The 25,761-nt window shown below is 44.3% G+C and overlaps 1 protein-coding gene across 7 annotated transcripts; it reads left to right on the top strand.

Annotated features, from left to right (window-relative positions):
• Nucleotides 1-25,761, top strand: LOC112236025 (protein max-like). 7 transcript variants are annotated; one of them, XM_042321420.1, is made up of 6 exons: nucleotides 3-223; nucleotides 552-578; nucleotides 13,883-13,990; nucleotides 15,706-15,777; nucleotides 23,803-23,941; nucleotides 24,924-25,761. In XM_042321420.1, the coding sequence occupies exons 1-6, from the start codon at nucleotides 188-190 to the stop codon at nucleotides 25,112-25,114; spliced, it is 573 nt and encodes a 190-aa protein (XP_042177354.1). In that variant the 5' UTR covers nucleotides 3-187; the 3' UTR covers nucleotides 25,115-25,761. The 7 variants fall into 7 exon arrangements, with proteins under 7 accessions (XP_042177355.1, XP_042177359.1, XP_042177354.1 ...); XM_042321419.1 differs by having other exon boundaries at nucleotides 13,883-14,002; XM_042321421.1 differs by lacking the exon at nucleotides 552-578 and having other exon boundaries at nucleotides 1-223; nucleotides 13,883-14,002.

Genomic DNA, 25,761 nt, shown 5'->3' with positions numbered 1-25,761 from the left:
CGGTTTGCTGTTGGTGTAGACAAGTCACGTATAAATATAGTTCGTTGAAGCTCGTTTCTTTCGTTATTGACTGCAGGGAGAGTAACGTTATTTAGTCTGTTTGTGCATTTGCTTTATCGTTAGGCGTTTGTTTCATGTTGTGAACTAGGCTACCCTTTTCATTTAAAATCCACCGTTTCACCTAAGAATGAGTGATAACGATGATATCGAAGTCGATAGCGACGTGAGTAAATGTTTATTTCGCTACTTTACTAGCTACTGTATGTAGTTAGTTTGCTAGCTAGTAATCAATTAAAACGCCTGTTGAACTAACGTTATCCACAAGAAGATCAACAGCCTTTAAAAGGTTAACTACAATAGCTAGATAGGTCAGCTAGTAGCTCTGGCTCAGAAATGTATTATGTTCACTTGCTAGCGTTATAAATATATATATATATATATATATATTCTTTGCATTGGGTTTGCTGTAATAATTGGGTTACAGTGTACTGCTAACTAAGTTGGCTGGCTAATTGTGGCTACAATCGTACTGTTCTGTTTCTTTTTTACAGGAAGACTCATCGAGATATCACAATGTGGTGGGTAATGCAGTGTTAAATATGTCCCAAAAATAATGTATTGGAATTCTATCAAATGTATTGTAATTAAGGCCATGATAATATCTGGCTAAAAAAATAATGTTCGTCCTGGTAACTAATGTATATGATATATTACACAAACTTGGCAAGGGATGGGTACGGGTGGCTGAACAGAAGGGGTTTCCTGCAGTTAGTGAGCGAAAATGATATCAAGCTTAGTAGTTGTTTACTAGCATGCAAAGTTAGCCACACACTCTTCAATAATAGGACACGGCACACAAGAGGAGGATGTAACTAGCAGACAGAATACACGGAGTTGGCTGAACACTGGGGGTTTCTATAGGCGCTGGCACTGTCGTGTCACAACTATGATTTACCCTTTACATAATGTATGCAATATATCCATCAAGGTTTGCATTTGCACAGATCATCTTATCCATGCATTGAAGGGTATCCCCATCCCATACGCGGTCGTAGGAATTTAGAGACACACGAAATCTATTATATATTTAGAATAAAGCCTCCTGCTAAACGCAGCAGACCGCTCGAGCCACAGTCGGGGTAAAAAAAAAAAGTCAAACCTAGAAATACCGTTCTCGACCAGAAGCGTGTTTTCTAAATGCACTTCTAGGTCATGTGTTTTAATCATGACGTGACTATTGTAATTTTAAATATAAAATTCGATACTTTTCAAATGGAAATTCATTACGCTAGCTACCGGCTTCAGCTCAGTAACTGTTTTAGTAAATGACGCCGTCGTCTCGTCGGGAAGGGAGAGAGCAGGGAGATGTTTTCCTGTCTGTTTCAGCGAGCTAGTGATTAGTGCCATCTTCACTCGACAGGCCACTGACCGGGCTGCTGGCAGGCTAAAGGTATGACGTAGCCGCGTCGCATACCGGCGAAATAAACACAGGCTCGCTGCACGACATACTTTTGCATAACAGTACGTAATGTTTTTCCCTTGTCAGCGAGGCAGTCTTTATCAAACTGATTCTGATGGACTTGATTAACATTTAGCTGCAGAATGTCATGTCAAAAATAATAAATATACTTCTAGTTTAGGCAGGGCTTTTGTCATATTTGGCTAGGTTTATTTCCAAATATTTTCAAATTACTATGTGATATTCAAATCAATTATGTAGCTTATCCTTAAATTTAGGACTGTTTGAGGATTGGACTATCAGAACAATTGGTCTGAGTTTAGCACATCACTTTCAAGCAACCATAAAACAGTCGCTCTATGTTAACACCCCAACCCCCCCTCCCCCCTCCTCCATTGGGGCCCACCTAGTCGCTGAGGAAGATCTTTAGGAAGTGGGACGGACTGGATCTCATAACAGGGCATAGTAGTATAAGGGGGAGTGTATTGGCACAATGAGTCTGTCCTGAGTGATGTTGAGAGCAGCACAAGACAGACAACATAGTTTTGAAGCTACAATGCAGGGTGTCACTGGGTTAGCTCGGGAGGCAGTTACTCTACTATACTACTGTAGTCTGCTCTGCTGCGTCCCCAATAGCACCCTATTCTATATATATATATATATATATTACTTTTGACCAGAGCACTATGGCGACGCAGCCTATTGCTGTACTTAGTCAGCACCTGGAGATTATGTACCTTAAGTATTCATATCTCTTGACTTGTTCCACATTTTGTGTTACAACCAGACTTAAAAATGTGTTTTACACACAATACCCCATAATGACGAGGTGAAAACAGGTTTTTGTATTGAAAATGACATGCACAAGTATTCACACAATACATTTTAGAATCACCTGTGTCAGTGATTACAGCGGTGGGTCTTTCTGGTTAAGTCTCTTTAACAGATCTCCACACCTGGATTGTACAATATTTGCTCATTATTCTTTTTAAAATTCTTACAAGCTCTGTCAAGTTGGATCATTGCTAGACAACCATTTCCAAGTCTTGCCATAGATTTTCAAGCAGATGACAAGCATACCCATAACACGATGCAGCCACCACTATGCTTGAAAATATGGAGTGGTACTCGGTAATGTGTTGTATTGGATTTGTCCCAGACGTAACACTTTGCATTCAGAACAAAAAGTGAATTGCTTTGCCACATTTTTTTTGCAGTATTACTTTAGTGCCTTGTTGAAACAGGAAGTCCATGCAACTTATGTCACTGAATTTATTTAGGCTTGCCATTACAAACGGTTTGAATACTTATTGACTCAAGACATTTCAGCTTTAAATTTGTAAAAGTTTTTTTAAACAATTCCACTGAAGTTATAGGGGATTGTGTGTAGGCCAGTGGCCAAAAGAAATCGAAATGTAATCCATTTTAATTTCCGGCTGTAACACTACAAGATGTGGAAAAAGTCAAGGGGTGTGAATAGTTTCTGAAGGCACTGTAATATTTATGTTCTGAGGTAGGAATAGAATGGAAGTGATAGGTCTAGCTAAGCTAACTAGCATCATCTGAAACGGAGCCATTGAGAAGCATCACATGCGGTGAATACAGCAGGGGTAGACTTTACCGTGAAATGCTTACTTGCGCGCTAGGACTGGGCGATAGGGCCAAAATATTATCACGGTATTTAATTTTTTTAATATATATTTTTTAAAGACGGTATTTTTAGTTTTTGAGAACTAAAAGTTCAACATTTGCTTTGAGTAGTGATCCCAGGGTGCTTTATGAGTAAGTAGGGAGTAGTGGTCCCGGGGTGCTTTATGAGTAAGTGGGGAGTAGTGATCCCAGGGTGCTTTATGAGTAAGTAGGGAGTAGTGATCCCAGGGTGCTTTATGAGTAAGTAGGGAGTAGTGATCCCAGGGTGCTTTATGAGTAAGTAGGGAGTAGTGATCCCAGGGTGCTTTATGAGTAAGTAGGGAGTAGTGATCCCAGGGTGCTTTATGAGTAAGTAGGGAGTAGTGATCCCAGGGTGCTTTATGAGTAAGTAGGGAGTAGTGATCCCAGGGTGCTTTATGAGTAAGTAGGGAGTAGTGGTCCCGGGGTGCTTTATGAGTAAGTAGGGAGTAGTGGTCCCGGGGTGCTTTATGAGTAAGTAGGGAGTAGTGGTCCCGGGGTGCTTTATGAGTAAGTAGGGAGTAGTGGTCCCGGGGTGCTTTATGAGTAAGTAGGGAGTAGTGGTCCCGGGTGCTTTATGAGTAAGTAGGGAGTAGTGGTCCCGGGTGCTTTGAGTAAGTAGGGAGTAGTGGTCCCGGGGTGCTTTATGAGTAAGTAGGGAGTAGTGGTCCCGGGGTGCTTTATGAGTAAGTAGGGAGTAGTGGTCCCGGGGTGCTTTATGAGTAAGTAGGGAGTAGTGGTCCCAGGGGTGGAAACGCATACATTCTCAATGATTACAATGAGTCTTTCTCCATTCTGTCTTGTTTTATACTGTTCAATTCAACCAAAACAAATTTCAGCACGTATCATTTCTGCACTCAATTGCAGCGGTAATAGAAGTCCTGAAGTGTCACACACAGTAGAAGTAAAGATGACCGGTGAAATACGACTTGAGTTAAAGTCTAAAAGTATTTGGTTTTAAATATACTTAAGTATCAAAAGTATAAATCATTTCAAATTCCTTATGTTAAGCAAACCACATGACACCATTTTCTTGTTTACATTTTTTTTTATGGATAGCCAGGGGCACACTCCAACACTCAGACATCATTTACAAACAGCCAGGGGCACACTCCAACACTCAGACATCATTTACAAACAGCCAGGGGCACACTCCAACACTCAGACATCATTTACAGATAGCCAGGGGCACACTCCAACACTCAGACATCATTTACAGACAGCCAGGGCACACTCCAACACTCAGACATCATTTACAGATAGCCAGGGGCACACTCCAACACTCAGACATCATTTAAGACAGCCAGGGGCACACTAACACTCAGACATCATTTACAGACAGCCAGGGGCACACTTAAATCATTTACAAACAGCCAGGGGCACACTCCAACACTAGACATCATTTACAAACAGCCAGGGGCACACTCCAACACTTCATTTACAAACAGCCAGGGGCACACTCCAACACTCAGACATCATTTACAGATAGCCAGGGGCACACTTTCATTTACAGATAGCCAGGGGCACACTCCAACACTCAGACATCATTTACAAACAGCCAGGGGCACACTCCAACACTCAGACATCATTTACAAACAGCCAGGGGCACACTCCAACACTCAGACATCATTTACAAACAGCCAGGGGCACACTCCAACACTCAGACATCATTTACAAACAGCCAGGGGCACACTCCAACACTCAGACATCATTTACAAACAGCCAGGGGCACACTCCAACACTCAGACATCATTTACAGATAGCCAGGGGCACACTCCAACACTCAGACATCATTTACAGATAGCCAGGGCACACTCCAACACTCAGACATCATTTACAAACAGCCAGGGGCACACTCCAACACTCAGACATCATTTACAAACAGCCAGGGGCACACTCCAACACTCAGACATCATTTACAAACAGCCAGGGGCACACTCCAACACTCAGACATCATTTACAGATAGCCAGGGGCACACTCCAACACTCAGACATCATTTACAGATAGCCAGGGGCACACTCCAACACTCAGACATCATTTACAGATAGCCAGGGGCACACTCCAACACTCAGACATCATTTACAGATAGCCAGGGGCACACTCCAACACTCAGACATCATTTACAGATAGCCAGGGGCACACTCCAACACTCAGACATCATTTACAGATAGCCAGGGGCACACTCCAACACTCAGACATCATTTACAGATAGCCAGGGGCACACTCCAACACTCAGACATCATTTACAAACAGCCAGGGGCACCCTCTAACACTCAGACATCATTTACAAACAAAGCATGTCTGTTTAGTGAGTCCTCCAGTTTAGAGGCAGTAGATGACCAGGGATGTTCTCTTGACAAGTGGGTGAATTGGACCATTTTCCTGTCCTACTAAGCATTCAAAATGTAAGGGGTACTTTTAGGTGTCAGGGAAAATGCATGGAGTAAAAAATACAGTATTTTCTTTAGGAATGTAGTGAAGTAAAAGTTGTCAAAAATAAGTCGTAAAGTACAGATACCCCAAAAAAACTACTTAAGTAGTACTTGGAAGTATTTTTACTTAAGTACTTTACACCACTGCTCAGTAGAGAGAATTTCCACGCTGCCACATAGGGCTGCACGATATGAGAAAATCATCTAGGATTTATTTTTAACCAAATGTTGCAATTGAGATTTGACTTGCGAATTCGAGCAAAACTGTTGGAATCATGGAAATAGAATGACTATTCTAATTTTATTGTTAGAACATAATAGTGGGCACTTTGAATACATTGTTTGAGATGACGACGAGTTAAAATGCCAGGGAGGACTTATTGTGACAGGGTAGGAACTAAAGTGTTTCCTAGGAGACCCAATAAGCTTTGGCTACATTGCATGTTTTCTCTTAGCTACTTCATGTAGCTAACATATTCTTGCTTTGCATATTCCTCTGATTTAGAAGATACTGTTGCACAAACGACATGCTGATTTAGGTCTACACCTTCACTGGTATTATCAGGCTGTATTGGCTTGCTACTTTTGCTCTTACTCAGTACATTTATTGGCTATTAGCATTAGCGGCTAACAAGATTTAGGGCAACTTGCTAAGAAAAGACAAACTAGCTGTTTGCTGATGTAAGAAACACAAACTAATAGTGTCATTATAGAACACTAGTGGATTTATATTAATAAGCAAAGTGAAACCATTGTCATCAACATTGTTCTATGTGCTACATTGACCATGTAGACTGAACGCAAGTGACTCGTGGTCGAGAGGAACGTCAAATGCGTTCCTTGAGTGACAGGGGGCGTGGCTAGGTCTGTGTGGAAAGTGGCATGGAGAGACATTACTCAAGTAGCGAAGTAAACTATAAAAATTGACATTACACCTGGTGTATCACATTTAACAAACCAAACATTAAAATACGGTATAGAAGCTAAAGTAAAAACCCAAACTGGTCCCTGCATCAAACCCGGTACGTCATAAAATATGGTATTACCGCCCAGGCCTATTACGCGCCCTTTCCCATCAATGCAGAGTTTAATAAGTAATACATTTGCTATATAGAAATAAATCATAGGTAATAGTAACACAATAACGAGGCTATATACAAGGAGTACCGGTACAGATTCAATGTGCAGGGGTACCAGGTAATTGAGGTTGTATCTACAGTGCCTTGCGAAAGTATTCGGCCCCCTTGAACTTTGCGACCTTTTGCCACATTTCAGGCTTCAAACATAAAGATATAAAACTGTATTTTTTTGTGAAGAATCAACAACAAGTGGGACACAATCATGAAGTGGAACGACATTTATTGGATATTTCAAACTTTTTTAACAAATCAAAAACTGAAATTGGGCGTGCAAAATTATTCAGCCCCCTTAAGTTAATACTTTGTAGCGCCACCTTTTGCTGCGATTACAGCTGTAAGTCGCTTGGTATGTCTCTATCAGTTTTGCACATCGAGAGACTGACATTTTTTTCCCATTCCTCCTTGCAAAACAGCTCCAGCTCAGTGAGGTTGGATGGAGAGCATTTGTGAACAGCAGTTTTCAGTTCTTTCCACAGATTCTCGATTGGATTCAGGTCTGGACTTTGACTTGGCCATTCTAACACCTGGATATGTTTATTTTTGAACCATTCCATTGTAGATTTTGCTTTATGTTTTGGATCATTGTCTTGTTGGAAGACAAATCTCCGTCCCACTCTCAGGTCTTTTGCAGACTCCATCAGGTTTTCTTCCAGAATGGTCCTGTATTTGGCTCCATCCATCTTCCCATCAATTTTAACCATCTTCCCTGTCCCTGCTGAAGAAAAGCAGGCCCAATCCATGATGCTGCCACCACCATGTTTGACAGTGGGGATGGTGTGTTCAGGGTGATGAGCTGTGTTGCTTTTATGCCAAACATAACATTTTGCATTGTTGCCAAAAAGTTCAATTTTGGTTTCATCTGACCAGAGCACCTTCCACATGTTTGGTGTGTCTCCCAGGTGGCTTGTGGCAAACTTTAAACAACACTTTTTATGGATATCTTTAAGAAATGGCTTTCGTCTTGCCACTCTTCCATAAAGGCCAGATTTGTGCAATATACGACTGATTGTTGTCCTATGGACAGAGTCTCCCACCTCAGCTGTAGATCTCTGCAGTTCATCCAGAGTGATCATGGGCCTCTTGGCTGCATCTCTGATCAGTCTTCTCATTGTATGAGCTGAAAGTTTAGAGGGACGGCCAGGTCTTGGTAGATTTGCAGTGGTCTGATACTCCTTCCATTTCAATATTATCGCTTGCACAGTGCTCCTTGGGATGTTTAAAGCTTGGGAAATCTTTTTGTATCCAAATCCGGCTTTAAACTTCTTCACAACAGTATCTCGGACCTGCCTGGTGTGACTTGTTCTTCATGATGCTCTCTGCGCTTTTAACGGACCTCTGAGACTATCACAGTGCAGGTGCATTTATACGGAGACTTGATTACACACAGGTGGATTGTATTTATCATCATTAGTCATTTAGATCAACATTGGATCATTCAGAGATCCTCACTGAACTTCTGGAGAGAGTTTGCTCCACTGAAAGTAAAGGGGCTGAATAATTTTGCACGCCCAATTTTTCAGTTTTTGATTTGTTAAAAACATTTGAAATATCCAATAAATGTCGTTCCACTTCATGATTGTGTCCCACTTGTTGTTGATTCTTCACAAAAAAATACAGTTTTATATCTTTGTTTGAAGCCTGAAATGTGGCAAAAGGTCGGAAAGTTCAAGGGGGCCGAATACTTTCGCAAGGCACTGTACATGTAGGTAGGGGGTAAAAGCGACCTCTGAGTTTTATGTTCAGATGATGTGGTGATATTTGATGAACCAAATGCTATGCTCTTTTCTTCTCTTTATTTGGAAATGTCTAACTCAATGGATATGCATCAACATCAAGCAAAATGTTGTCATTAGATTGTCTCAGATAACAACATTTGAAATGTTAACTAATGCCTAGCGTGCATTACACTGCTTTCTCATACCACTGGATCATCTTACAGGGTTCAGCTATTACGGCAGCCATTTTGGAGCCTGAGCTACAGTTGTTTACAGTTGCTCTCTATAGGCCCTAATGCATTTACAGGGGCCTGATATTAACGATGGCCCGGGGCCTGTAAACATGTGCTGTGCCAGTGGATCTCGTCAGTCGCTGGCCCATACGGACCGGTAACTTCTCAGTGCGTTCTGTCATTCCAGTTCAACATTTACCTGCTCTGTCATAGTCTACCGTGGGAAAACCATTGAAAGCCACACGTAAAAACTACATGATTCAGACCCTAGGCCAAACTATTAGGCCAAACTATTGGGCAGTGGACAGCTGCTGTATCCCGGACCTAGTCTGGGTTAGTCCCAGACTCTTTATGCATTCCTCTAACTTGTCATGGAGAGAGTTGGTGGTGATTTTCATGGGGCTTTCTATGGTAATGTTACTCAGTCACTGTCCTAACCTTGTCGACTCCAGGCAAGTTGGATCCAAACCAACAACCTTTCTAGTAACCTTTCATGGTGCCATTTGCATCTGACATTTGGCTAGTACCTTTTAGTTTCATTATGATGCATAGGATTATAAATGAGTCAGTCAGGAACCTTTTGTGGGACCTACTGTTGCCTGGCCTGAAACAAGTTAAACTACTGCTAGTGCTGCTGCAGGTGATTGGCTGCTCTACTCTGGGCCTATCCCTAGTCATGTGAGATGGGCAGGTGGCCATTTTTGTAAATCTATGATCTGAGGTGAAGGCTAAAACGCTGTGAGGGTTTACAGTGGAAGGAGAGGGTTTCATTTACGCCCATTAAACTTTGAACAGGCAACGATCAAAGGGCCCACCTATATAGAGGAAAAGTCAGTTTGATCTAATAAAGTTATTTGTGATAGATGCAGATGCGGAGAGGGTTTGACGGGCCTGGCGGAGAGGGTTTGACGGGCCTGGCGGAGAGGGTTTGACGGGCCTGGCGGAGAGGGTTTGACGGGCCTGGCGGAGAGGGTTTGACGGGCCTGGCGGAGAGGGTTTGACGGGCCTGGCGGAGAGGGTTTGACGGGCCTGGCGGAGAGGGTTTGACGGGCCTGGCGGAGAGGGTTTGACGGGCCTGGCGGAGAGGGTTTGACGGGCCTGACTTTGGTCGTGTCTACACTTGACACTTACATGCGGCTTCTGCTATCATAATACGAAGATGGCATTGAAAAGACTGGTCTTGACGCACAAAAGTCACTTTGTGGTCCCCCACCCCACAAGTCTCAATAAAATGTATGTTTTGGGACCGAGAGGCCCCTTTATATTATAAAGTTGGAGGAAATACTTTCCTAGCTTGTGAGGAATGTGTTTGCCTTAAATGCTAGCTAATATTTATAAAGATTTTTTTTTTTGACTAGAGTTATGCTAACCTGTTTGCAGTGCCTTTAGCGTTGCTTGCTAGCTTGTTGGCTACAGTAGTTAGCTACTGCCATCAGTTTTATCATATTTTGCCTGTCTACAGTTTTGTAGAAGGCATACTGGCATTTGAATATAGCGCTGGAAAAGAGAATCCAGACACACTGTGGACCCGGTAGACATCTAAATGTAGATGCATAATGCGTTCGGAATTCCACGATCAGAACTCTATGATCGTGGAATTCTAAAGCTTAATGAACTCAAGTCTAGACACGCCTGACTGGGAGGGGTTTAACACGCCTGACTGGGAGGGGTTTAACACGCCTGACTTGGTCAGGTGTGAAGAGACATGAAATGACTGTTTGCGTCCCAAATGGAACCCTATTCCCTAGATAGTGCACTACTTTTGACCAGAGCCCTATTGTCCCTGGTCAAAAGTAGTGTACTACATAGGGAACAGTGTGCCATTTTGGGATTCAGACTGTGTTTAGGTAGATGATTCAACTGAGGCCCTGGCAGCAGTATGGAGTGGCTGAGAGAGGCCGGAGAGAGGAGTGTCGTTGTGTTGTAGGTCTCTCTAGGCCTACAGAGAGACGTGCAACAACACTAGTTCTTTAGGTAGATGATCCCCACAGGATGTCTGTTCTGTGTCTAGGCTATAGAGAGATGAAGACTGTTTGCGTAGGCACTAGAGTGCAGATCACAGGGATAATTAGTAGGTTTGTGTTCAGAACAACAGACTATACACGGAGTACACCCCCCTGCCCTCAGAACAGCCTCCATTTGTCGGGGTGTGGACTGTACAAGGTGTCGAACGCACTCTCTACATACACACATTACACACCTGTCAGAATAAAGGAAACACTTGAGATGATGAGGGATACGAAGTATACTAAACACTCGAATCACCTTCCTAATATTGAGTCAGAACAGCTTCAATTTGTTGGGGCATGGCCTCTAAGGTGCCAACCATTCCACAGGGATGCTGGCCCATGTTGACTCCACTGCTTCCCACAGTTGTCAAGTTGGCTGGATGTCCTTTAGGTGGTGGACCATTCTTGATACACACGGGATACTGTTGAGTGTGAAAAACCCAGCTGCGTTGGAGTTGTTGACACAGACCGGTACCCTGGCACCTACTACCATACCCCGTTCAAAGGCACATAAATATTTTGTCTTGCCCATTTCAGCCTCTTCTTAAAAAATGTTTTATTTAACCAGGTAGGCCAGTTGAGAACAATTTCTCACTGCGACCTGGCCAAGATAAGGCAAAGCAGTGTGACATAAACAACAACACAGAGTTACACATGGAATAAACAAACGTACAGTCAATAACACAATAGAAAATCTGTATACAGTGTGTGCAAATGGAGTAAGGAGGTACGGCAATAAATAAGCTTATTATACGAGTGATATATGTGCAAGTAGAAATGCTGGTGTGCAAAAGAGCACAAAAACAAATATTGGGACGAGGTAGGTAGTTGAATGGGCTATTTACAGATGCGCTGTGTACAGCTGCAGCGACCGGTAAGCTGCTCTGACAGCTGACGCTTAAAGTTAGTGAGGGAGATGTAAGTTTCAGTCATTGGCAGCAGAGAACTGGAAGGAAAGGCGGCCGAATGAGGTGTTGGCTTTGGGGGTGACCAGTGAGATATACCTGCTGGAGCGTGTGCTACGGGTGGGTGCTGCTATGGTGACCAGTGAGCTGAGAAGGCGGAGCTTTACCTAGCAAAGACTTATAGATGACCTGTAACCACATATGTAGCGCGGACCAGCCAACGAGAGCATACAGGTCGCAGTGGTGGGTAGTATATGCGGTTTTGGGGACAAAACGGATGGCACTGTGATAGACTGCATCCAATTTGCTGGGTAGAGTTTTGTGAGCATATTTTATAAATGACATCGCCGAAGTCGAGGATCGGTAGGATGGTCAGTTCTACGAGGGTATGTTTGGTAGCATGAAGGATGCTTTGTTGTGAAATAGGAAGCCAATTCTAAATTTGGATTGGAGATGTTAATGTGAGTCTGGAAGGAGCGTTTACAGTCTAACCAGACACCTAGGTATTTATAGTTGTCCACATATTCTACGTCAGAGCCGTCCAGAGTAGTGATGCGAGTGCAGGCAGCGATTGGTTGAAGAGCATGCATTTAATTTTACTAGCATTTAAGAGCAGTTGGAGGCCACAGAAGGAGAGTTGTATGGCATTGAAGCTCGTTCGGAGGCTAGTTAACAGTGTCCAAAGAAGGGCCAGATGTATACAGAATGGTGTCGTCTGTGTAGAGGTGGATCAAGGAATCACCAGCAGCAAGAGCAACATCGTTGATATATACAGAGAAAAGGTCGGCCCGAGAATTGAACCCTGTGGCACCCCCATAGAGACTGCCAGAGGTCTGGACAACAGGCCCTCCGATTTGACACACTGAACTCTGTCTGAGAAGTAGTTGGTGAACCAGGCGAGGCAGTCATTTGAGAAACCAAGGCTGTTGAGCCTGCTGATAAGAATGCGGTGATTGACAGTGGAAAGCTTTGGCCGGGTCGATGAATACGGCTGCACAGTACTGTCTCTTATCGATGGCGGTTATGATATCATTTAGTACCTTGAGCGTGGCTGAGGTGCACCCATGACCAGCTCGGAAACCAGATTGCATAGTGGAGAAGGTATGGTGCGATTCGAAATGGTCGGTATCTGTTTGTTAACTTGGCTTTCGAAGACTTTAGAAAGGCAGGGCAGGATGGATATAGGTCTGTAACAGTTTGGGTCTAGGGTGTCTCCCCCTTTTTGAAGAGTGGGTTGACCGTGGCAGCTTTCCAATCTTTAGGAATCTGATCAATCATAGATTGTGTTATGGCACACATACACAATCCATGTCTCAAGGCTTAAAAATCCTTCTTTAACCAGTCTCCTCCCCTTCATCTACACTGATTTCAAAATGTGACATGCGTAAGGGTTCTTAGCTTTCACATGCTCAGTCTAGGTCATGGAAAGAGCAAGTGTTCCTGAGCTCAAACCACAGTCTCGCTGTAGCAGAGCTCAAAACGCTGGTAGGCCGTAACGATACGTAGCGACAAAATAGATTCTTTAAGACTCATTTCACTGTATAAGAACGCACCTAAATCTGTAAATGAATCAATCCAAATGCCTAGTTAAATAAGAATAAATAAATACTATCCTTCAAGATGGTGGCAAATACAAAGCCTCTGGGTATTACTAAACATTCCTAACCCAGAACAGAACTCCTAATCGTTTGTCAGTTAGGCCTAGTTGTCAGGTGTAGGCAAATTGGGAACTGTAATACTAAAACACGATGTCACCAATTTACCCACCTCTCACCTCATCTGAATAGGGTTAGTCTTTTTTTTCCCCCTCCCCTGGGCTTTATCAAGGTCACCACACCCACTACTCGCCCTGGTCTAAAGTGTTCTGCATGTTTACTCCACACAGTTGTAGCTGCACTGGGGTCAGTTCTAATCACTGTAGAGGGGGGGGGGGGTCGTGGTGGTGCCAGTGTTAATTTACCGGTTGTAGAAATAAAGAAAACCGTAGAATAGAATCATAAATGCATACTCTAGATCCATATGAATTGTTATAGGATCTCTTATAGGTGTCAGTCAGTTTCCTCCATGAACATCTCCTTTGCTGCCTCACCAACTCACCATGCCTGTCCTGTCCTGTCTTGGCTGGCCGGACGGGCCAAGTCCTCAACCTGGTGCACGCTCTCAAACACAGAACGCTGAGCTGGTGGTGGTGGGGATTACGTAGAACAGTTGGTCGCAGAAGCTTGGTGTGTGTTTTCCTGTCCCCCTGTCAGTCCAAACCTCGCTGGAGACCTCCCCCTCCCCTGCTAAAGCCCCCCCCCCCTGTGACTCTCTCATTGCAGGCTGACAAACGAGCACACCACAATGCACTGGAGCGCAAACGTAGGGATCACATCAAAGACAGCTTTCACAGCCTGCGAGATTCCGTGCCCGCCTTGCAAGGGGAAAAGGTTGGTAGAGAGGTAAAAACCCAAATCTCTTAGGGAGGGGGGATCCTTTTAGGGAGGGGAGTGTTTTGCTGTGTGCATCCAGAGCCATGTATTTCAAGTTGGGACTCTTTATTTATTAAAAAAATAAATATATCTATATATTTTTAAATACATTTCTAGATGTTCAGTTGCGTATCATTGTTTAAATATTCCGCACTCCATGTTAATGGGGTTCTGACATGGCTGCTATAGAATGTTGTAGTGTCATGTTAATGGGGTTCTGACATGGCTGCTATAGAATGTTGTAGTGTCATGTTAATGGGGTTCTGACATGGCTGCTATAGAATGTTGTAGTGTGTTAATGGGGTTCTGACATGGCTGCTATAGAATGTTGTAGGGTCAATGGGGTTCTGACATGGCTGCTATAGAATGTTGTAGTGTTAATGGGGTTCTGACATGGCTGCTATAGAATGTTGTAGGGTCAATGGGGTTCTGACATGGCTGCTATAGAATGTTGTAGTGTCAATGGGGTTCTGACATGGCTGCTATAGAATGTTGTAGTGTCATGTTAATGGGGTTCTGACATGGCTGCTATAGAATGTTGTAGTGTCAATGGGGTTCTGACATGGCTGCTATAGAATGTTGTAGTGTTAATGGGGTTCTGACATGGCTGCTATAGAATGTTGTAGTGTCAATGGGGTTCTGACATGGCTGCTATAGAATGTTGTAGTGTCATGTTAATGGGGTTCTGACATGGCTGTTATAGAATGTTGTAGTGTCATGTTAATGGGGTTCTGACATGGCTGTTATAGAATGTTGTAGTGTCATGTTAATGGGGTTCTGACATGGCTGTTATAGAATGTTGTAGTGTCAATGGGGTTCTGACATGGCTGCTATAGAATGTTGTAGTGTCAATGGGGTTCTGACATGGCTGCTATAGAATGTTGTAGTGTCAATGGGGTTCTGACATGGCTGCTATAGAATGTTGTAGTGTCAATGGGGTTCTGACATGGCTGCTATAGAATGTTGTAGTGTCAATGGGGTTCTGACATGGCTGCTATAGAATGTTGTAGTGTCATGTTAATGGGGTTCTGACATGGCTGCTATAGAATGTTGTAGTGTCATGTTAATGGGGTTCTGACATGGCTGTTATAGAATGTTGTAGTGTCATGTTAATGGGGTTCTGACATGGCTGTTATAGAATGTTGTAGTGTCATGTTATGGGGTTCTGACATGGCTGCTATAGAATGTTGTAGTGTCATGTTAATGGGGTTCTGACATGGCTGCTATAGAATGTTGTAGTGTCATGTTAATGGGGTTCTGACATGGCTGCTATAGAATGTTGTAGTGTCAATGGGGTTCTGACATGGCTGCTATAGAATGTTGTAGTGTCATGTTAATGGGGTTCTGACATGGCTGCTATAGAATGTTGTAGTGTCATGTTAATGGGGTTCTAACATGGCTGTTATAGAAAGTTGTATTGTCATGTTAATGGGGTTCTGACATGGCTGTTATAGAATGTTGTAGTGTCATGTTAATGGGGTTCTGACATGGCTGTTATAGAATGTTGTAGTGTCATGTTAATGGGGTTCTGACATGGCTGTTATAGAATGTTGTAGTGTCATGTTAATGGGGTTCTAACATGGCTGTTATAGAATGTTGTAGTGTCATGTTAATGCATCATAATTTTCATTCTGGACATTCTATTCCTCATGTAATGCGTTGTCTTACATCAGGTGGCGTCACTCCTACGCGACGCTCGTCCCTCAACAGGGACCAGTGCAGGCGGAATCGTCGCGCTGTCTGACGTAAGACTGCCATGTAATGTTGATGGGGAGCTTACATGGCTGCTATAGGATGTTGTAGTGTCATGTTAATGGGGTTCTAACATGGCTGTTATAGAATGTTGTAGTGTCATGTTAATGGGGTTCTAACATGGCTGCTATAGAATGTTGTAGTGTCATGTTAATAGGGTTCTAACATGGCTGTTATAGAATGTTGTAGTGTCATGTTAATGGGGCTCTAACATGGCTGTAATAGAATGTTGTAGTGTCATGTTAATGGGGTTCTAACATGGCTGCTATAGAATGTTGTAGTGTCATGTTAATGGGGTTCTAACATGGCTGTTATAGAATGTTGTAGTGTCATGTTAATGGGGTTCTAACATGGCTGTTATAGAATGCTGTAGTGTCATGTTAATGGGGTTCTAACATGGCTGTTATAGAATGTTGTAGTGTCATGTTAATGGGTTTCTAACATGGCTGTTATAGAATGTTGTAGTGTCATGGCTGGCTATAGAATGTTGTAGTGTCATGGCTGCTATAGAATGTTGTAGTGTCATGTTGTAGTGTCATGGCTGCTATAGAATGTTGTAGTGTCATGGCTGTTATAGAATGTTGTAGTGTCATGGCTGTTATAGAATGTTGTAGTGTCATGGCTGTTATAGAATGTTGTAGTGTCATGTTAATAGGGTTCTAACATGGCTGTTATAGAATGTTGTAGTGTCATGTTAATGGGGTTCTAACATGGCTGTTATAGAATGTTGTAGTGTCATGTTAATGGGTTTCTAACATGGCTGTTATAGAATGTTGTAGTGTCATGTTAATGGGGTTCTAACATGGCTGCTATAGAATGTTGTAGTGTCATGTTAATGGGGTTCTAACATGGCTGCTATAGAATGTTGTAGTGTCATGTTAATGGGGTTCTAACATGGCTGCTATAGGATGTTGTAGTGTCATGTTAATGGGGTTCTAACATGGCTGCTATAGAATGTTGTAGTGTCATGTTAATGGGGTTCTAACATGGCTGTTATAGAATGTTGTAGTGTCATGTTAATGGGGTTCTAACATGGCTGCTATAGAAATGTTGTAGTGTCATGTTGTAGTGTCATGTTAATGGGGTTCTAACATGGCTGTTATAGAATGTTGTAGTGTCATGTTAATGGGGTTCTAACATGGCTGTTATAGAATGTTGTAGTGTCATGTTAATGGGGTTCTAACATGGCTGCTATAGAATGTTGTAGTGTCATGTTAATGGGGTTCTAACATGGCTGCTATAGGATGTTGTAGTGTCATGTTAATGGGGTTCTAACATGGCTGCTATAGGATGTTGTAGTGTCATGTTAATGGGGTTCTAACATGGCTGTTATAGAATGTTGTAGTGTCATGTTAATGGGGTTCTAACATGGCTGTTATAGAATGTTGTAGTGTCATGTTAATGGGGTTCTAACATGGCTGCTATAGAATGTTGTAGTGTCATGTTAATGGGGTTCTAACATGGCTGTTATAGAATGTTGTAGTGTCATGTTAATGGGGTTCTAACATGGCTGTTATAGAATGTTGTAGTGTCATGTTAATGGGTTTCTAACATGGCTGCTATAGAATGTTGTAGTGTCATGTTAATGGGGTTCTAACATGGCTGCTATAGAATGTTGTAGTGTCATGTTAATGGGGTTAATGGGGTTCTAACATGGCTGCTATAGGATGTTGTAGTGTCATGTTAATGGGGTTCTAACATGGCTGCTATAGAATGTTGTAGTGTCATGTTAATGGGGTTCTAACATGGCTGTTATAGAATGTTGTAGTGTCATGTTAATGGGGTTCTAACATGGCTGTTATAGAATGTTGTAGTGTCATGTTAATGGGGTTCTAACATGGCTGCTATAGAATGTTGTAGTGTCATGTTAATGGGGTTCTAACATGGCTGTTATAGAATGTTGTAGTGTCATGTTAATGGGGTTCTAACATGGCTGTTATAGAATGTTGTAGTGTCATGTTAATGGGGTTCTAACATGGCTGCTATAGAATGTTGTAGTGTCATGTTAATGGGGTTCTAACATGGCTGCTATAGAATGTTGTAGTGTCATGTTAATGGGGTTCTAACATGGCTGCTATAGGATGTTGTAGTGTCATGTTAATGGGGTTCTAACATGGCTGCTATAGAATGTTGTAGTGTCATGTTAATGGGGTTCTAACATGGCTGTTATAGAATGTTGTAGTGTCATGTTAATGGGGTTCTAACATGGCTGTTATAGAATGTTGTAGTGTCATGTTAATGGGGTTCTAACATGGCTGCTATAGAATGTTGTAGTGTCATGTTAATGGGGTTCTAACATGGCTGTTATAGAATGTTGTAGTGTCATGTTAATGGGGTTCTAACATGGCTGCTATAGAATGTTGTAGTGTCATGTTAATGGGGTTCTAACATGGCTGTTATAGAATGCTGTAGTGTCATGTTGATGCTTCATAATGCAGAAGCCTTACACTCTAAGTACATGGCTCTGGGTGCGTCCTGTTATTGACATTCTGAATGAGATGGGAGGGGGATAGGGTTATGTAATTGCATTGCAATGTGTTGATATGATATGTTTGCTGTAATGTTGCGGTACTTCATATTTCAAAGGTAATGCCACGGATAATATAGCTACTTCAATGTATTCAATAGATATGTAGTTATGACATGGAAGAGGGAGGGAATGGAGAGTGGAGGAGAAGAGAGCGTGCAACTCAGACATGTGTTCTAACCAGAAACACTGGGACACAGGCTAGTGTCAGGACGTTGTGTGTAAACCTTTAGCTTTTTCCTGTTTTGACATCTCTGACATGGAGGGCTGTTTTTCTTTTCAAACAAACCAACCAACAAGATCCCCCCCCACCACCACCACCAACAACACTGGTGTAACATAACACTATGGTCGCTTGGTAACTAAGATTGCTTTCGGACAGGGGGGCGAATAGAAGTGATGGAACTGCTAGCTATTGCAGATGGCTGTTGGCGAGTTAGTCAATGTACAAGGTAGACCCAGCCAAATTACATTGTCGTGATCGTACAAAATTGGGTCGCTTCCTGTTTACAGATGCAAGTAGTGCCTCAAGGGCTTATATTTTGAGTGCCAATCCTTTCAGCCTGGACTATTTGATTATTTTTTTTAACAAGAAAAAATGTTTTTGTTGATGCAGAGACTGAAGAAGAAGCTAGACATTTCACTGACACCTTTTTTTTTGGTTCATATATTAAACAATTAATCATATTTTTATTTGTCTCATTTTTATTCGTACTGAGTCGATGGGTATGAGGTAGAAACACTATATATACACAAAAGTATGTGGACACACCTTCAAATTACTGTATTCGGCTATTTCAGTTTATCAAATTTCTGCCCTGCTAGAGCTGCCCTGGTCAACTAAGTGCTGTTATTATGAAGTGGAAACTTCTAGGAGCAACAACGGCTCAGCCCCGAAGTGGTAGGCCACCCAAGGTCACAGAGTGGGACTGCATAGCGAGTCGAAAAATGGTCTCCTCGGGTTGCAACACTCACTACCGAGTTCCAAACTGTTCGGAAATGGCTGAGCAGCCGCACACAAGCCTAAGATCACCATGCGCAATGCCAAGTGTCGGCTGGAATGGTGTAATGCTTGCCGCCATAGGACTCTGGAGCAGTCGAACTGGAGTGATGAATCACACTTCACCATCTGGCAGTCCGGACGAATCTGTTTTTGGCGGATGCCAGGAGAACGCTACCTACCCCAATGCATAGTACCAACTGAGTTTGGTGGAGGAGGAATAATGGTCTGGGGCTGTTTTTCATGGTTCGGGCTAGGCCCCTTAGTTCCAGTGAAGGGAAATTGTAACGCTACAGCATACAATGACATTTTAAACAATTCTGTGCTTCCATGTTTGGGGAAGGCCCTTTCCTGTTTCAGCATGACAGTGCCCCCGTGCAGAAAGCGAGATCCATACAGAAATGGTTTGTCGATCGGTGTGGATGAATTTGACTGGCCTGCACAGAGCCCTGACCTCGCCTCCATCGAACACCTTTGTGATGAATTGGAACGCCAACTGCGAGCCAGGCCTAATTGCCCAACATCAGTGTAGGACCTCACTAATGCTCTTGTGGCTGAATGGAAGCAAGTCCACGCAGCAATGTTCCAACATCTAGTGGAAAGCCTTCCCAGAAGAGTGGAGGCTGTTATACCAGCAATGTTCCAACATCTATTGAAAAGCCTTCCCAGAAGAGTGGAGGCTGTTAAACCAGCAATGTTCCAACATCTAGTGGAAAGCCTTCCCAGAAGAGTGGAAGCTGTTAATCCAGCAAAGGGGGGACCAACTCCATATAATAGCCTGTGATTTTGGAATGAGACAAGCAGGTGTCCACATACTTTTGGTCATATAGTCTATGTCCATATAAGTAGGGTGTAAGTGACTAGGCAACAGGATAAACCGTAACAGCGGTGTATCTGATGAGTCCATGATAGGTTCTTAGTGATGTGCACACCGAGTAACTTGACGCTCCCGAAATGCTCCACTACAGCCCTGTGGATGGGGGCGTGCTCAGTTTCCTGTAGTTCATGATTTGTTCCTTTTGTCTTGTTGAAGAGGTTGGCACCAAGCTGCCGGTACTCTGATCTCCTCCCTGTAGGCTCTCGTCGTCGGTGATCAGGCCTACCACTATTGTTGCCTGTGAACTTAATGATGGCATTTGAGTCGTGCATGGCCACTTAGTTGTGGGTGAACCGGGTGTACAGGAGGGGACTAAGCACTCACCTCTGAGTTGCCCCCGTGTTGAGTGTCAGCCTGGTGGTTGTGCTGTTGCCTACCCTCACCACCTGGAGGTGGCTCATCAGGAAGTCCAGGATCAAGTTGCAGAGGGATGTTTTTAGTCCCAGGATCCTTAGCTTAGTGATGAGCTTGGATGGCACTATGGTGTTGAACGCTGAGCTGTTGCCAATGAATAGCATTCTCACGTAGGTGTTCCTTTTGTCCAGGTGGATGAGGACAATATGGACTGAAATCAAGATTGCATCATCTGTTGGGGCAGTATTCGAGTTGGAGTGGGTCCAGGGTGCATGGGATGATGGTGTTGATGTGAGCCTTTCAAAGAATTTCATGGTTACTGATGTGAGTGCTATGGGGCGATAGTCATTTAGACAGGTTGCCTTGGCGTTCTTGGGGACAGGGACTATGGTGGTCTCCTTGAAACATGTAGGTATTACAGACAGGGAGAGGTTAAAAATGTAAGTGGCGACACCAGCTGGTCAGAGCATGTTCTATGCGTCCTGGAAATCCACCTGGCTGCCTTGTGAATGTTAATCTGTTTAAAGGTCTTCCTCACATTGGCTACGGTGAGCGTCATCACACAGTTGTCCGGAACAGCTGGTGCTCTTATGCATGGTTCAGTATTGCCAGCCTCGAAGCGAGCATAGAAGGTATTTCGCTCCTCTGGTAGGCTCGCTTCACTGGGCAGCTCGTGGCTGGGTTTCCCTTTGTAATCCAGGATAGTTTGCAAGCTCTGTCAGAGCCGGTGTAGTATGATTCAATCTTAGTCCTGTATTGATGCTTTGCCTGTTTGTCGGAGGGCATAGTGGGATTTCTTAGAAACGTCCGGATTAGTGTCCCGCTCCTTGAAAGTGACAGCTTTAGCGCAGTGTGGATAGGATAGTCATGAACGGAGCTCATCCAGTTTATTTTCCAGTTATTGCACTTCGCCAGAACAGAGGGTAGAAGAAATGTAACCACTCTGACGTCGTCTCGTCAGGGATGCAGTGCGCCGTAACTCTGAGTGTCGGGGAGTTAAGCCTGGCCAGTGATAATCAGTATTTCTTTCACCTCCAACTCATTGAAGCAGAAGTCCTGGTCCAAATCGAGGTTAGTGATGGCTGCTCTGATGTCCAGAAGCTCTTTTCGGTCCCAGCTACGATCTGGTTCATATAGTCAATGATCTTAGCAGGCCAGACCCAGCTACGATCTGGTTCATATAGTCAATGATCTTAGCAGGCCAGACCCAGCTACTATCACATCGGTGCCTTTGGGATAGCCGAAGGACTGGAACTGTGACAATTTTTTCCAACTTTCCCCCTATTTTTTCCCCAAGTAAGACAGCTTCATTTATCCACCAATATTGGTTGATGTCTGTGAGCAGGAAGTTGTTCCCAGCTGTGTATGTCTTCCTGAGTCTGCCTTTATTGGGAAGGGGATCCATTGACTTGAGTGGTTCAGGGTGAATAATACTATACTACCAATGTTTGTGGAGTTATCTGGTGATCTTGTAGACTTGATTATTTGGGCAGCAGGTAGCCTAGTGGTTAGTGTTGGGCCAGTTACCGAAAAGTTGCTGGATTGAATCCCCGAGCTGACAAGGTAAAAATCTGTCATCCTGCCCCTGAACAAGGCAGTTAACACTGTTTCCCGGTAGGCTGTCGATGTAAAAAAAAATTAGGGAATTATAGTTTGATCTTTGTAGGAATTGTGGATCTGTTCTGGCTCCTCATAGAAACGTTCTAATTCATTATTCTGTGACCGACTCTGAGAAACTAAAATGATGGACATTTTTGATCTGCATAGAAACGTTATGCAGGTTCACATTCGTGATAGTTTTGGTTCGGGTTCTGTCTGAGGATCGTTATGTGTAAGGATGTGGATAATTCTGGGCTTTAGTCACATTTTGATGTTCTCTCCTTTTTCAGGATTTAGTGGTTTAAATCATCCTAGAAACTTAATTCACTGTATAGGTTCTGGTTGTTAGCCTGCATTATAGCAGCGTGGCCTGAGGGGGGTCGGCAGCTGTTTTAAGCTATATTTACAGCAGTAGTATTACAGTAGGGGTCGATGGGTCAGTCAGTATAGTGAGTATATTACGGTAGCTGTGCTAGAGGGGTCGGTGTAGGGAGGTTGTTACGATAGCTGTGCTAGAGGGGTCGGCGTAGGGAGGTTGTTACGGTAGCTGTGCTACAGGGGTCGGCGTAGGGAGGTTGTTACGGTAGCTGTGCTAGAGGGGTCGGCGTAGGGAGGTTGTTACGGTAGCTGTGCTAGAGGGGTCGGCGTAGGGAGGTTGTTACGGTAGCTGTGCTAGAGGGGTCGGCGTAGGGAGGTTGTTACGATAGCTGTGCTAGAGGGGTCGGCGTAGGGAGGTTGTTATGGTAGCTGTGCTGGAGGTTGTTACGGTAGCTGTGCTACAGGGGTCGGCGTAGGGAGGTTGTTACGGTAGCTGTGCTACAGGGGTCGGCGTAGGGAGGTTGTTACGGTAGCTGTGCTAGAGGGGTCGGCGTAGGGAGGTTGTTACGGTAGCTGTGCTAGAGGGGTCGGCGTAGGGAGGTTGTTACGGTAGCTGTGCTAGAGGGGTCGGCGTAGGGAGGTTGTTACGGTAGCTGTGCTAGAGGGGTCGGTGTAGGGAGGTTGTTATGATAGCTGTGCTACAGGGGTCGGTGTAGGGAGGTTGTTATGGTAGCTGTGCTGGAGGTTGTTACGGTAGCTGTGCTACAGGGGTCGGCGTAGGGAGGTTGTTACGGTAGCTGTGCTACAGGGGTCGGCGTAGGGAGGTTGTTACGGTAGCTGTGCTAGAGGGGTCGGCGTAGGGAGGTTGTTACGGTAGCTGTGCTAGAGGGGTCGGCGTAGGGAGGTTGTTACGATAGCTGTGCTAGAGGGGTCGGCGTAGGGAGGTTGTTATGGTAGCTGTGCTGGAGGTTGTTACGGTAGCTGTGCTACAGGGGTCGGCGTAGGGAGGTTGTTACGGTAGCTGTGCTACAGGGGTCGGCGTAGGGAGGTTGTTACGGTAGCTGTGCTAGAGGGGTCGGCGTAGGGAGGTTGTTACGGTAGCTGTGCTAGAGGGGTCGGCGTAGGGAGGTTGTTACGGTAGCTGTGCTAGAGGGGTCGGCGTAGGGAGGTTGTTACGGTAGCTGTGCTAGAGGGGTCGGTGTAGGGAGGTTGTTATGATAGCTGTGCTACAGGGGTCGGTGTAGGGAGGTTGTTATGATAGCTGTGCTAGCAAATGTGATTTTAATAAGGACACTGGCATCTTTCCTTGTGTCCTATTTGAGTTTTCCCTTTGTTGCCAACAGCAATCTATCAAACAGGCGTCCCGAGCTCAGATCCTAGACAAAGCCACGGACTATATCCAGTACATGAGGAGGAAAAACCACACCCACCAGCAGGACATCGACGACCTGAAGAGGCAGAACGCACTGCTGGAGCAGCAAGGTGAGTATGATGGAGAATCTACCGTGCCTACGGACCATCTACCTGTAGTATGATGGAGAATCTACCGTACCTACGGACCATCTACCTGTAGTATGATGGAGAATCTACCGTGCCTACGGACCATCTACCTGTAGTATGATGGAGAATCTACCGTGCCTACGGACCATCTACCTGTAGTATGATGGAGAATCTACCGTGCCTACGGACCATCTACCTGTAGTATGATGGAGAATCTACCGTGCCTACGGATCATCTACCTGTAGTATGATGGAGAACCTACCGTGCCTACGGATCATCTACCTGTAGTATGATGGAGAATCTACCGTACCTACGGATCATCTACCTGTAGTATGATGGAGAACCTACCGTACCTACGGATCATCTACCTGTAGTATGATGGAGAATCTACCGTGCCTACGGACCATCTACCTGTAGTATGATGGAGAATCTACCGTACCTACGGATCATCTACCTGTAGTATGATGGAGAACCTACCGTACCTACGGATCATCTACCTGTAGTATGATGGAGAATCTACCGTACCTACGGATCATCTACCTGTAGTATGATGGAGAATCTACCGTACCTACGGATCATCTACCTGTAGTATGATGGAGAATCTACCGTACCTACGGATCATCTACCTGTAGTATGATGGAGAACCTACCGTACCTACGGATCATCTACCTGTAGTATGATGGAGAATCTACCGTACCTACGGATCATCTACCTGTAGTATGATGGAGAACCTACCGTGCCTACGGACCGTGTTTCTGTAGCGTGTGTTTGTCTGCTTATGGGTCAAATTTGGACATTGACCTTCTACATTTGCCTCTTCATCTTCTCAACCCTTTTCTTTATTCTCCCTTGCTCCCTCTCCTCCATCCTTTCTTTTTCCTCCCTTTGTCTATTTCCTTCCTTTCTCTGTCCTTCCTTCCTCCCCATTATCTTTCCTTCCTCCCCATTATCTTTTCCCCTGTAGTGCGTGCCCTGGAGAAGGTGAAGGGTTCGACGCAGCTCCAGGCCAGCTACAGTTCTTCAGACAGCAGCCTGTACACCAACCCTAAAGGCAGCGCTGTGTCCGCTTTCGACGGAGGCTCTGACTCCAGCTCCGAGTCCGAGCCAGAGGAACCCCCAGCCCCCAGGAAGAAGCTCCGCGTGGAGGCCAGCTAGGACTCTGGACTAGCCCACAGTGCCACGCCTGGTGTGGAGGGGTACTGCAGGCACGGGTACTGGTCCAGTAGTCAGTACTTATCCTGTAATTCCCACTACATTCTTTCTCTGGATGTGCTCTCACTGCATAGTGAAGACTCCAATCCTTCCCTCATGATATGTCTATCCTGAAGTCTCTTCATCACGCCATCCGCTGGAGAGGGAGAGAGGGAGAGAGGGAGAGAGGGAGAGAGGGAGAGAGGGAGAGAGGGGAGAGAGGGAGAGAGGGGAGGGGAGGAGAGAGGGAGAGGGGAGAGAGGGGAGAGAAGAACATTGATTTTAAAACATAACGTGCAGGGAAAATGTTTTTTTTTTTTTTTCTTTTCTCCCCCTCTCTCCCCTTTCCTCTCCTCTCTCAGCAATGTCAACTATCCAAAACTCTCTCCTCCCAGTGGAAGGCTACGGAGAGAAGAGGCGTACTCCTCCAAGCACTGCTGAAATATATATTTTTTTTTTTTGTTTTTTTTTGTGTCTTTGTCTGTTTTAGAATTTACACACGTCAAGAAGAGTCGTCCTGTCTGTCGGAGAAGCCTTTTTTTAAACCATTTTTTAAAACCAACTTTTTTTCCACAAAGAATTTGAAGCTAAATATTGATGTGAAAGAAAAA

This window comes from Oncorhynchus tshawytscha, linkage group LG05 (genome assembly GCF_018296145.1).
Source record: "Oncorhynchus tshawytscha isolate Ot180627B linkage group LG05, Otsh_v2.0, whole genome shotgun sequence".
NCBI classification, from domain to species: Eukaryota; Metazoa; Chordata; class Actinopteri; order Salmoniformes; family Salmonidae; genus Oncorhynchus; species Oncorhynchus tshawytscha.
This window is presented reverse-complemented; position numbering and strand designations above follow the sequence as displayed.